This window comes from Labrus mixtus, chromosome 9 (assembly GCF_963584025.1).
Source record: "Labrus mixtus chromosome 9, fLabMix1.1, whole genome shotgun sequence".
Lineage (NCBI taxonomy): Eukaryota > Metazoa > Chordata > Actinopteri > Labriformes > Labridae > Labrus > Labrus mixtus.
In genome coordinates this window covers 8,269,915-8,283,658 of record NC_083620.1, presented here as the reverse complement: position 1 = coordinate 8,283,658, position 13,744 = coordinate 8,269,915, and the positions used below count along the sequence as shown (strand labels likewise).

Below are 13,744 nucleotides of genomic sequence, written 5' to 3'. Positions count from 1 at the left end.
CTGAGCCGCCAGCCCGTTCCCTTTCCCTTTGAGGTCAGATTTTTGTTTTGATTTTTGTGACGAGAGTGGAGAGTGTGTAGCGCTGGTCGTCCTGAACAGGTGTGCCCAATGTCCAATCGGCAGCCTCTCATCAACAGTTGGGAAGGCAATTACTTCTTTTTTTCCTCCCCAAAAGCTGTCAGCACTGGGATTTGTAGTAGTCCACCCAAAACATTAAAACCCAGCTGCAGCACTTCCTGTTCACAACCAGCTCTTTCATAAACGACAGACAGAAAGAAACAAAAACCTAAAGATCTGTCCGTAACAGTGTCCTTCAGAAATTCTAGAGACCGTCCACACCAAAAGCAAAACTCTGAGTGGGTTCCACAAAACAAGCAAAACATCATTCAGTCACCATAAACTCCATTCAACAAATTCTGCACAGTCTTGCTGCCAAAACAAACGAATTGGCCGCTCACTCGATCACTTCCGAAGTCTGTTTATAGAGAATAATTCATGCTACATTGTTGTCCGATGAGCGTGGATAGGTGCCCTCCACACCGGCTGTTTCTTCTGCATTCAGTCTGCTGAAATCCCAGCGGACAATTAAACTCATTCTACATACAGAACCTCTTCCGATACCTGAGTCCAGTCCTGCGCCCACAGATTCTGCAGATTTATTCAGAATCTATAACCATAGAGATTTCATCTCAAAGCAGTGTTGATTAATTTCAATATGTTCATCCACATGTGTCCCTTTGTGATTTTGGTATTCCCCATTCACAACTTTATTCTTGAAAATTCTATTTACAAAACGATGACCATCGACACTTCCTCTTATTAAGGAACAGATCCCGAGACTTCACTGAGCTGTTGAGCGATGAGTGACAACAGAGTGGCTTTGCACATCCATCATACAAAATACAAAGACTGAAAACATGAGAGGGGACTCAGTGTTTAAGGGCCCAGTTGCCGAAGCATGTTCCCCCCCTAGTTGTCAGGAGGAACAGTTGCATTGATTATACGTCATGTCCATGTTGAGTACCTGTGCTTGTGCTCGTGCATTAGCAAGAGTACCGTGTTGAAGCCCACCTCTTCAAACCGTGCCAGGGCCAGTGAAGTGTACTCTCACACTCGTCAAATGAAGTGGCCTTTGGGCTCGGATTGCCTAGTGTGAGGGCGCCCTTAGGTCACACTTTAAACCCAAATAAGCAAAGCCAACAGGAGTTCTCTTTTGTTACTGACATATGTGCAGACACAGATTGAGGAAGAATCTCGGGACACTGAATTAAGCTCTAATGAACACACGATCCGGCTCCTAATTACAGCGAACACAAACAGCCTATAAATAGTGTTGTGGACCACTGCTCAGCCTGGTTTGACTTTGTTTTGTTCCAACACAACAGAGCAAAATGTCCCTCACTTGACACTGACGGGATCGTCATTCAACTCTGTTTTATAACGGATTTCTTTTTCATTGTATTTTATTCTAGTCCTGATAGAAAAACAGAAAAACAAACGATTTAATAAGTGGTCTGTGTGAATGTGCACTTAGTCTATTGTCTGCAGCATGTTTGATATTGACTGTCTGTTTGTACATGTATGCATATTGTCTCTGTGTGTGTGTGTGTGTGTGTGTGTGTGTGTGTGTGTGTGTGTGTGTGTGTTCGGGCACGTGCTCAGCGTGTGTGTGCACGGTGGCCTCAGGATTAGGAATTGATTAAGAGGAAAATGGACTGCGGGCCTGCAGGAGGGAGGAAGAATGGAGGCAGGGATGGAGGGTGCAGGTGGGGGGGCCGGGGGGAGTGTGGGGGGGGGATGATGTGGAGGGCCGGTCAGCTTTGGCAGCAGCCTGTAGAATGATTACAGTGTGCGTCCACAGCAGGCTGGCCACCAGCTTGTTTGCGAGGGATTAGAGTGAGGAAAGAAATGAATCATATTTATAAGTCCTGAGTGTATCTGTGTCTGTGTCTCTGTGCTTCAGAGCCCATATGCTGCTGCTGGAGGATTACAGGAACACACTGCCTGCAGAGCACAGGAAGGAGTCTGTCTGCCTGTCTGTCCTTCTGTCAATCTATTATCTCTTATCTATACACTATGTCTATCCATCACTGAATGTGTTTACATGGACTATCCCGGTTTTGATCAGGTTTTCTAACTAGTTTTTACGTTTGTGCATGCAACATCATATCCCGATTTCAGAATCCCGACTCTTTCGGTAATAATAGAACTAAATATGATTGGGAGTTCAGAAAGCATCAAAAGGTTGACCTATTCAAGTCATTTATCTCAGATTTTAAAATTGCAGCAGCTTGCACAAATAAGATGCATTAATAACCAGGTTAAACTGTGTGCAGGTAAACACCACATCCTAAATATGATCTAAACCAGGATAAGACTCATAACCGGGATACTCAAGTCTGTGTTTTTATGCTGCATATCCGTATAAAACACAAAAAGCAAAAGTGTAACATTTCCTACAAGTGTCGTGTAAATGACCAACCATTACAATCCCAAGCTGGTTAGTGATCGTAATCTACTGCCCTTTGTAATGAGCTTTTGGGCTGCATGGTCGGGGTTATGCTGTGTCACCGTGAGGCTGAACTCCGCTCTCTGTTCTCAGGCTAAATCCCATTCAGAAGGCAGAGCCTCGCTGTAACTCGGCAAATTTGATTACAAAGGTGCAGTCACCAGCCGAGAGAAGTAACAGTGGTCGAGGCGTAGTGTAACAGTGATTAGCATTTCAAATCTGTGTGATGAATTTACCTGTAGTTTCATGTAACTTTTCACTTCAGGATCTAAGGGCGTTTTCACACCTAGCCTGTTGAGTTTGGTTAAAATGAACTCGAGTCTGTTTCGTTTGCGCTGGTGTGAAAGCTGTCAATCACCCTGGTGCGGACAACCGAATACCAGACCACTTGAAAAGGTTGATCTCAGTCCACTTTCTTTCAGAGTCTGGTGCGGCTCGACCCGACCTGCAGGAAGCTTTGTGTTTTTTGGATTTTAAGTTACTGCATCAATGATCCGCTCTGTTAATCATTTCTGAACATGTGTTAAAACCTGTTAAAAATCTGACGGCTCGCCCGCAGACTAAGCTCTGATGTATGTGTACCCAGCCAATTGCAAGCAACTGTGCCGATGACTGATGTCACTCGTGGCCAATGCAATTCTGAACATGTTGTTTTTACTTCCAGGATTTTTATAGCAAGGAATTCCGACCAATCAGAACGCATTTTCCTGGCGCCTCACACATTTTTGGTCCACTGGTAAATGTCCCCGTGTGAACACAGACCAAACCTGATGTAATTATGGAACAATGGAACAAACTGGTTTGTGATTCAGACCAGAGCAAACAAGCTTATTGGTGTGAAAACACCCTCAGAAAAATGTTGCAACACTTGCAGGTTGAATTCCAGCTCTGTTAACATGTTTATATCTGCAGTAAAAACAAATTTCCTTGTACAGTTTTTACCAATAAAAACATGAGCTATTAATACCACATAGTTTTTTAACCAGGCTGTAAATATAGCTGTGTCTACTGTCAATGTGGGAATTTGAACACGGGTATTAATCATAGACTTTAAATAACAATGGACAAAACCTGAGTGACGTCACCCATCGGTTACTGCAGGGGGCTTTAGAGTCCCATCGATGGCGGTCAAATCAAAACAGATTAGTCATCATTAAAATTCACCCTCCGTACAGTGTGTGCCGATTGAGACATGAGCTAATCAGACCCATTTCAGTTCTTGAACCAGGCTGTAAACATGTTAATCTCTGCTGTAAAAACAGGCTTTTTTGAATGGGTGTGTATGTGACTTCCTGTGCGTCTGCAGCCAGCCTCTAGTGGACACTCCAGGAACTGCAGGAATTTGCACCAACTCATTTTTCAACACTGGAGGTAGCCACTTGGTCAGACTCCGTTGCTTTACCCGCCATCTTAGATATCTTTTCTACAGTACTACAGCAGCGTCCTTTTTACATCCTGTCCCCCAACCTGTACCCCCCCCCCCCCCCATCCAGAGAGGGGACACTTCACACTGCAAACAGTTAAGTGTGTTTCTGATGATTCCTTGTAATTTTCTATCGTTAGTGTGACGGTGGTGTGGTACTGCTGGCTGTAAAACAAATGGCCCCTCATGCATGATAGAGATATCTTTGACCCTTTGGTTGAGATACATTTGATCAGTGCGCTTCTCGTGACTCCTGAGGCCCTGACCCGGACCCTCTGGCTACCTCAGAAACTTTTGCCAAGCCTTAATAATCTGCCCCTCTCTCATATTTGAGTATCGGACCGGCTTGAGCGTTGGGATTCGTTTTTTATTTGTTGGTTCTAATCTGTTTTTTGAAGCCCTCTGCTCTGCTCCCTCTCATCTCTGCCTTAAACCCACTCATTATGGGGATTATTGGAACGCTCCCAGAAACTGATTCCCCCGTCCCCCCTCTGGATGCTCCATAGTCCCCTTTTCTCCTCACACAGCCCCCATGGGCGGAGCTGAGGAGAGGGATGAAACATGTCACAGGTGAAGCCCTTCAACAATCTCAGCAAATATTCAGATGATTAAAAAACATTTTTAAAAAAAGACAGCGATCCCAGAGTTTTAAGGAAGTCGTTTAATGTCTCAGAAACATCATCGCTATCTAGCATGGTAGTGGTGAGACTGGTCAAACACAGGAGACGAATGAAACATACAAAATAATTCATGTCAGAAAAATAAGCAGAGAAGATTATAGTAAATGCAAAAGATAAAAGTACAGTCAGCATAAACAGCATTGTGACCTATTACTGCTACTTTTATTGGATAAACCCCTGAGTTTGAAAAAAAAGAAGAAGAAGAAACCAGAAAAATATAAACAGAGAAAAAATACAAAGTTGGCAGTTTTTCTAGAAATTAAGAAAGAGAGAGAGATTGTTTTGGGTGGAGCGCCTGCGTATCAGCTCGCCGCTGATACCAGACATGATTGCATTTTCAAGTTTTTAATATTTACAAAAAGACGACAACAAAAAAAAAGTTATTAGCATGTCTGTGTGAGCTGGAGACAAAATATTCATGAAGATAATACTGATAATATCAACTTCAAAACAAATTAACACCATTTTTACTTCAACGAATTCACAATTTTTTTTTAAAAGAAACATAAAATTGTTTAAATCTAATACCAAAAACAAAAAAAAAATCAAAAGATACATCAAACACAAAGTGGAGCCATCACATCTTTACAGGTCGGAGTTGAGAGAGGCACCAAACTCTCTGTGCAAAGGGGCGGGCTGCGGGGCGGCCCAGTCCCTTCCCTTTCTCTGGTGCAGACTTCTCTCCCATCGAATACCTCACCGCAAAACACGATTATCACCGAGTCTAAAAAAATTACTTTTTCAACAACCTGCTCCCCTCGTGCAAACACTCTGAGATGGAGGGGGGGGGGGGGGGGGGGGAGTTGTTCTTGGCTGCCAAGAGCCACAAAGCAACCATTGTTGCCTGAATTGTCTGGAGGTGATCCTATTAAAACTAACAATGAACGAGCCGCTCTGCTAATGATTTCAACCATGCTCAAAGGCAACAGGTTTGTACTGCAGTCACCTCAGTGACCAACTCTAGCCCTCTGCTTGTGTCGCACGCAGAGGGTCCGTAATATCATACAAGGCTACTGAGTCATCAGCTTCTGTCTGCGTTATAAGAGTTGCCATCCTGTAAACACGCCCTGTAAAGATGTCGGGTCGGGGAAGTTGAGTTGTTTGGCTCGAAGCTTCTTTCTTTACTTTTTTTTATTTTATTAAAGTCAGCCGGCTGATGAAGAGCAGCTTTGCAAAAGTGAAACATCACAAATAAATACAAGACAAAGTCCGGAAGGAAGAAACAAACATGAGCTCGGGCTCTTCGATACATCGATCTCAAGGCTCCTGATTTTTTTTAGAAAACAAGCTCTGCTTCAAATCAGTCAAGACCGGTCACCCTTTGAGTGAAGCTTCACAAATAAATTAGATGGACTACATTTGTGTGAACAAAAAGCTCCTGAATTTTTCAGAAAGAGCCGTCAGCATGTGCCCGAGCGGCCCTCTTTGTTCACACATGCTCATTTCAAAGTCGATCGCCGTCAGTAATTTAAATTCAACTGTATTTGAATCACAGAGATTCTGAGCTCCTTATAGGAGGAGCTCTTTTTCTTTCTCACTAACTGGATTTTATTGTACAGTAATTGAAATCATGTTTGCTTTTCCTCGCTGCTCTTTGATTCCACCGCTGATTTTTTTTTTTTTAAAGTTGCTCAGCTAAGAAACACTACAGTAATCTTTGTCACAATCAAGCCACGCATCAACAGATCCGTTTACCTCCACTCATGTTTTTGTGAAACAGCTTTAAAAGAAGACGTGATTTCAGCTGATTGGTTCTTCAACTCATTTGGATTAATTTTCTTTCTGTGTCCCAAAGTGTCTTCCTTCTTCTAACACACACACACCAAATGCAATCTGGAGTTTTTTTCAACCTATTTTGATTTTGTTTTTTTGATTTCTCACTTCTTCCCCTTGCCTCCCCACCTCCCACTTCTTAGTATTTACAAGACCTGGAACTTCCAGGAGTTCTGGTCTTTGTAGTCCAGACAGTCAGTGGCATTGAAATTTAGCTTCCAGGCAGCTTGGTCCTTGTAGTCTAGACAGTCGACAGCTCCGAAGCCCAGCGAGGCGGCCGTGTAGCCCTGGGAGGAGAGTGAGGCCGGGGACTGGCTGAGGGGCCCACCCATCGAGGAGGCCGTGATGGGGCTCAGGGCCCCACCAGTGCCCGACAGCTGCGGGTGCATGGGGGACAAGTAGGAGCTACAGTCCAGGCCTGTGAAGTAGGAGGAGGAGCCTGCGTAACTCTGGCTGTAGGCCGGGGCCTGGGTGTAGGTCATAGGGTAACTGGTGGCGCGCTGCATGCAGGGGGTGGTGGAGACAGATAGTGGGTCAGGCAGCGGGGAGATGGAGGCCGGGCTCCAGATGGACACCGTGGCACTGGCCGAGCTGGAGCTTGGTGTGATGGCGGTGCCCGGAGGAGGGGGCGGAGGGCTGTAGGGTCCATTGGTGGGGTTGGCACTGGCCTCTGTGTTGCTATCTCGGGCGGGGGACGCCTTCTTCTTAGGGGGCCGTGGTTTGGACTGGCCTGTGCTCTGCTGCTGCTGCTGGCGGCACTTTGCACGACGGTTCTTAAACCAGACCTGCAGGGTCAGAGAGGAGGCGGTTATCACATCAGAACTTCATTTATACATCTAGTCATTTAAAAGTAAAAGCTGCAATATAAGGGAACCTGTTTTATTTCTCTCTCTCTCTCTCCCTCACACACACACACACACACACACACTTCAATGAGCCAGTTGTATGACTCGTGCCTCAATGTGAATAATAATATAATAATAGTAAAAACGGTTCGTTGTGTGTTACCTGAACTCTGGACTCAGGCAGGTTGATCTTCAGGGCCACCTCCTCCCTCATGAAGATATCCGGGTAGCGGGTTTTGGCAAACAGCGCCTCGAGGATGTCCAGCTGTGCGCGCGTGAAGGTGGTGCGCTCGCGGCGCTGTTTACGCGGTGTGTCTTCAAGGAAAAAACCAACAACAGCACATTTATTACGCTATAGTTATTCTGTTATTAGTCCAACAATAAATCAAACATTTATTGGACGCCTCAAAGAGGACTCCATGTTTCTTAAACTTTCGATTTAAAATAAATAATGTATAAGCAAGTCAAGAGGCCGAATCATTGGAGAGAGCTTTTCGTCTTCATATGCAGTTTTTACGTTGAATTAGATTTTTAAATAAAGAATGAATAAAATAGATATTTACCCAAATTCATTTTCTCTTAAATTCACAAATTAAATAACTGAATTTCTTCCAGGTGCAACATTTAATACACCACATAAAATATGTCCATGTCTCTGGAAGAAAATGTACATTTATTTCCGTCAAAAAATGTCTTGTGTCGTTTATCTACCAGGAGAAAACGGCAAAAATGTCTTCATAAATTTGTGAGTATTTGATCGAAAATGAAAACATAAAATGATAGATTTGGTCTTATTGTTCTCACACAGTTTGTGTAAATCGAAAAACGAAACACATTGATTTTTACTTTAAGAAGAAATGATGGATTTTTGGATTCAAAGTATTCTGCTGCGTCAGGAAGGCCATCAGCTTTTGTTTCACGCCTCGTGCCATCAGTGCCAGAGATCGGCAGCATTTAGTTTAAACTCTGTTGTTAAAGGTGACAGATGCCGAGGAGGCCATGAATCCCGTCAGAACAATGTCAGAAGTGTAATAACAATAATAATAAAACAATGAGGATCCTTTTTGTGAATATAGGTTACATGATAAGAGCAACAGCTTGGAGTCTGTGTGAACAGGCTGCGTCTCCATTCACACACAGAATGTGTTATTGTTGTTTGTTTTAACTCTGTAATCCGCACATCTTATAGGTCAAGGGAACACATGTTTGTGAATGCTGGAGAATCAGAGAGAGATGCAGTTCATGATCACAAAGCATCACCGCGCAGATTAATGTAAAAAATAATAAGTTACGTTTTTTACGCACGAAGATAAAAACCGAATATTTTTCCTTTGAATTCTTCCAGATTTTTTTTTTTTTACATTTCAGAATAATTTTCTTTTAAAACAACAATGAATCAAAACTTTAAAATAATAATTTTAAAAAATGGTTCAGTGAGAAGTCAAAGGCCTTTTACTTACTGGGGTATCCAACGGCGGCGGAGTGGAGCAGATCCATGCCCGGGCCGGACAGCGTTAACCCGTTCACGGCGTAATGGGGTTGCTTAATGTAGGACATCATGCCTTCTGCCGGCTTTAAAACACTCCCTCACTCCCTCACTCTCTCTCTCCTTCTCTCGGGCCGGGGGCCGGGTCTCCTAGCTAGTCTCCAGGGGGGTGTCTCTCTCTCTTCTCTCTCTCTCTCTCTCTCTCTCTCGCTCTCTTCTGTCACTCCCTCCCTCTCTGTTTTTCTTTTAGCCTTGGTTCTTTGTCTCTTTGTTGTTGATTTTGATTTTGTCCTTTTCTATCTTCGTGCTGCTGCTGCTGCTGCTCTGACTTAGTGCAGTTGAACCAGGCACCTGTGATTTTCTAACTGTTTAGATAACAGCCGCGCGCCTTTGCAACCGTTTTAACCTGAAAATCACAGCTGAATCACATACATGTTAAACTCTTTCTATCCGAATAAAAAGGCAAACAATAACCTAAATCAACCCAAGACTATGAACTCAGACACCACAGTGAAGAATGATAGAGGCTGGCTTTATCAAGACCTGTGCTAGGATGCTGTCTCTCCCTCCACAAAAAGTCGTGCGTAACTTCGGTGCGCACCGACGTCGCCAGGTGAAGGGTACCCAAAAAGCAGAAGATCCACAGCAGTTTAGTTGTCCGAGGTCTGATCGGGGCTGGGAAGTGTAGGCAGGGGCCTCTGGTGGTACCTGGTCCCAGAGAGAGAGGAGAGGATCCGGATCTGCACAGTGGACAAGTGAGGCGAGCAAGAAGAGGCTGGCTAATTAGAAGTAACTTCTTACCCAAGTAGAACACTTAGAGCCCTCCCCCCTCTCTCTCTCTCTCTCTCTCTCTCTCTCTCTCTCTCTCTCTCTCTCTCTCTCTCTCTCTCTCTCCCTCTCTCCGGTGCGCGCTCACGGATATTCCAGCGCGCATGTACTGTCTGTTATATGTTGGTGTTGAGCCTGCAGTTCCAGATATTAATAGTTGAAGATGATAATATTTGTGTAGGGTTCATTCCGTATGTTTTTAATTTAAATTTGTTGATTATTCACAAACCAAGCAACACGTTTTCGTAGCTGCAGCATTCACTCTGACACCTGTTGATCTGAAGCTCACATATTAGTTTGATTGGAAAAACTCAGAAATAAAGAATAAAGGATTTATGACGTACTAGAGTTAGGTGGTGTTTATAAAAGTATTTTAAAGTGTTTACCTTTCACATCTATGTTGAATAAATCGTCTCCCGGCTTGTTGTTTTTAGGAAACCCGGATAAACATGTTATAACCTTTAGTCGGGACCAATTTTCTAAATTGGCCTCCTAAAAATAATTGGGCGACCCCGCCGGAGTGTGGAGGCAGAGGTAGAGCCACGGAGAGGCGGAGAAGGGGGTCCAGGGCGGATTAAAAGCTGCACAAAGAGCACGTTGTTCTGCAATTAAATCCCCTCCTGATCCCCAACATGCTTCCTCCGGCCTTTCAACCATTCATTCACTTCAGCAAATAATAATAATAATAATAATAATAAAGTTTCCTCGATCGGTTTGGCTCAAACAGTCTTCATATTCTCTAAAGTGTAATCATCACAGCTGTTTAATGGACTATCAGAACTCTATAAAAGCTCATAATGCACCCAAACATTTCATTCTTCTAGTCGTTGCTGTGTCAGTAAATCGGTCAATGCCACCAAAATGAAAAAATGTTGTGTCCTCCTGTGAGTCGTACTGGTCCAAATGTTTCGGCCTTTTAAAATAAATATATAATTTTCATGTTTTTGTCACCAAGAAAATCTTATTTTTTTTCCACGTTTATTGACCCTGACTGTTTACTGTCGACTCTGTGAATGCTCCTTTATTCTCTATCACTCTGAGCGTTTTACATTCAGACTTCAACATGAGGTCAAAGTTCACCCGGAAGAATCCAGAATGTACGATCAGTGGTGAAGTGATTTCTGAAGAAGTGGGTATGCTCCCTCCTCTTGCACATTTCGTCAGTGCGTATACTCACAAATTAGAGACAGAGTAGGGAAGGTCGTCCTCTTCACCACCCTGGGAAAAAAATGGCAGCATACGACTGAATATTGTGAATCAATCTTTGTTCTTAATATGAGGGATTTAGAAGTGGGTATAGCAGATTCAGCAGTATCCATAAAGATTTGCTTATCTTTATGTCTGCAGTACCTTTGTTTGTGTAACAATGAGTTGCATGCACTGTTAGAAAATTCTCTTTTGCTCTGTCATGAAAAGTCAGACACAAAAAAATGATCCACTATGACCCCTGTGTGTCAGATGGCAGCTCATTGTCAGGTTTATCAGACCCAACAAACATCCCATGTTATTGATATTTATGAATATAAATGTTTGAATAGATTGTGCTCGTGAAGGCTCAGACGATGAAACAACAAGTTTTGAAGAGTTTTGAAGAGTTTTGTGAAAATTTGTAGACAATTGTAGGCTGCTCAGTCTTTTGCACAAAACATGAGAATTAATTGCCTGAATGAAAAATAAATCCTAATTTGTTGTACAAAAAACGAACTAACTGTTCAGAGATTTTAATTTAAATTTTCAACGAAAAAAAAAGGAATTCATTTGAGAATTGAGCCAAAGTAAATAAGAACAAAACTGTCATCATAATAATAATAATAATATAATGAGGATAATAATACATGTGTTTGACTAGTTGGTTTACATACAGTAGGCTAGTTTGTTAAATTATTTTTGTGTAAGAAAAAAAATGATGAAGCAAGTACTGCATAGGTAAAAAAAAAATAAAAAATAAAAAAAGTAGGGAAGAATCAGTCATGCTCCTCAAGGAGGTCAAATAGCTGATTAATAAATTATAAAGAAAGCTCGTTGTAAAGAAAAAGATGCAGTCTAAAAATCTTTTATTAAACAGGGAAGAGTGACTCGGACTTCTTTTTCATCTCTATGAACTTTGTTTATAATCAGGACAGTCGGTCATTTATTTATTGGCTAATATTGTTGTTGTGAACGTCTAATTAGTACAGCGATTTAAAGAGGAAACATGTCCAGCTCAATAACTCCTTCAATAATTGTAATATGTATTTTTAAAAAGTTGACTGAATAAACCAACTAATGAGTCAGGTGTCGTTTGTTTTAGACCTGTCGTCTTCAACTGGTGGATCGGGGCCCAAAAGTGGGTCGAGGAGAAATGTCCAGCGGGTCGCGAGTGAGAAAAGATTGTGTTTCTAAAAAGTCAATGAGGTTCATTTTAATCATGTTTTGTTAGTCTCTTTGTTGTGTCAGATGTTTTGCACCGTCCGAGGTCCAAACTGCACAACTTTTCATTAAATAAATCTGATTGGTTGAGAAATATCAGGAATTTGGGTCATTATTTCTCGTTAGGGAGTTGGTGGTGGGTCCTGAGGATAGACCACTGTTTTAGACGACACCTTGATGTTGTATTATCCTCACAGCTCTTCTTATGTTTCGGTCCTATGAGCAAAGTTTCAGGTGATTTCGTTGCTTTAAATCTCTGCACACAGGTGTCATATAACGTGGAGGTCTCTTTGTGTTGAGTGTGTAAGTGTGGCTCGGTGTGTTTGTATTTTCTGAGTTGCTGCAGACACCGAGCTCCTCTCTCTCTGCGCTGCTCTCAGGCCTCTTCAACTCCTCTGCACAGAGAGACAATTTCACAGTGTCCAAAGCCGATTCTCTGCGCTTGTTAATTGAATCGGATTTCTTATAGTTTAAAATCCACACACACACACACACACACACACACACACACACACACACACACACACACACACACACACACACACACAGACCCATGTAGCTACATCCCAAACTGTATAAGGGGTTTATCTAGCTGTGTAAAGCCAAAGCGGAGATATAAAGACACACACAGAGCGACAGAGAGACTTTACCGACATGTTTGAACGTTTCTAAAAACCTCCACTGAAGTGTCTTCACCTGCTCAGGTGAGTGTGTGTAGCAGTTTGAGTGTGAGAGGCCTCTGAGTGTGTGTGTGTGTGTGTGTGTGTGTGTGTGTGTGTGTGTGTGTGTGTGTGCGTGTGTGCGTGTGTGTGCGCGTGCGTGTGCGTACGTGCAGTTGACGTTTCCTCCTCTCTTGCTCACCTGCTACAGGTAGCCTGCGCGTGTGTGTTTGTGTTGTTGTAGCAGGACAGAAAGTCGAGCTGTACCTGTGGGAGTTCAGCGATTTAAAATAAATTGTCTCGAGACAGAATAAGGCAGCACTGAAGAATCGAGAGACTTTTGATATGCCTTATAGCGCGCGACACTGTTGTTGTGCACGCGCACACTTCACGCCCCTCGCTTCTGTCAAACTCTGTTTTAAATTGAGGGCCAACTCCAGAACTGTATTCTTCATCATTTAACAGACACTTACAGGCATCGGTTAATCGATTTTTTTACCTGTTTATTCGACGTTTTTAGGTCTATACCTTTGTGTGTTTTTAACTTTAGGATGTCATCAATTGTTTGTTTTTCTATCCCCCCTTTCCCCCCAGCAGAAGCCCCACGCTTAAATTAACAATAAATGTAAAATAATAAATTGTTAGATGAGGCAAAAAAAAGAGGGTCGTACTGGAGATCAAATGATCCTCAATGAAGGAGTCAAATAAAGCCTCAATAAACAACTTAATGTAATTAATTTCCCTTAGTTTATTTCTATATAAATACAAATGATTCATATATATTATAATAACACTTTTATTGGTTTTCAAAAAGGGAAATAAACAATTTAGCATAACCAGAGTCGTGTAGGACCGTGTATGTATAAGGTAAGAGAGAAATGGGAACAAACAAACAAACAAAAATAATAATTATTATTATTATTATTATATGATTATTATTATTAAAATACATTCAATTATTAAATTGTAAGTCATCCTTTCATTGGTCTTTGTTTATGGCTCTCTAAAGAATAAACTGAGTAAAATAATAACAACGAAATGTAATGAATATTTTTGATATGACCTGCCTGATCATGACAGCAGAAGCGACGATTTACAAATGTTTGAATGTCCCAAATTACGAGCATTTTAA

General features: G+C 42.2%; 2 protein-coding genes across 3 annotated transcripts in view; both read right to left on the bottom strand.

Annotated features, from left to right (window-relative positions):
* sars2 (seryl-tRNA synthetase 2, mitochondrial) overlaps positions 1–13,744 on the bottom strand; it is a 177,302-nt gene that overhangs the window by 116,077 nt on the left and 47,481 nt on the right. The gene's annotated exons all lie outside the window — the stretch shown is intronic.
* Positions 4,574–9,490, bottom strand: LOC132979824 (homeobox protein otx5-A-like). Of its 2 annotated transcripts, none has more exons than XM_061045663.1 (3): positions 8,691–9,490; positions 7,394–7,560; positions 4,574–7,170 (listed from the first exon to the last, which is right to left on the bottom strand). In XM_061045663.1, the coding sequence occupies exons 1-3, from the start codon at positions 8,788–8,790 to the stop codon at positions 6,532–6,534; spliced, it is 906 nt and encodes a 301-aa protein (XP_060901646.1). In that variant the 5' UTR covers positions 8,791–9,490; the 3' UTR covers positions 4,574–6,531. The 2 variants fall into 2 exon arrangements, with proteins under 2 accessions (XP_060901646.1, XP_060901647.1); XM_061045664.1 differs by having other exon boundaries at positions 7,394–7,545; positions 8,691–9,484.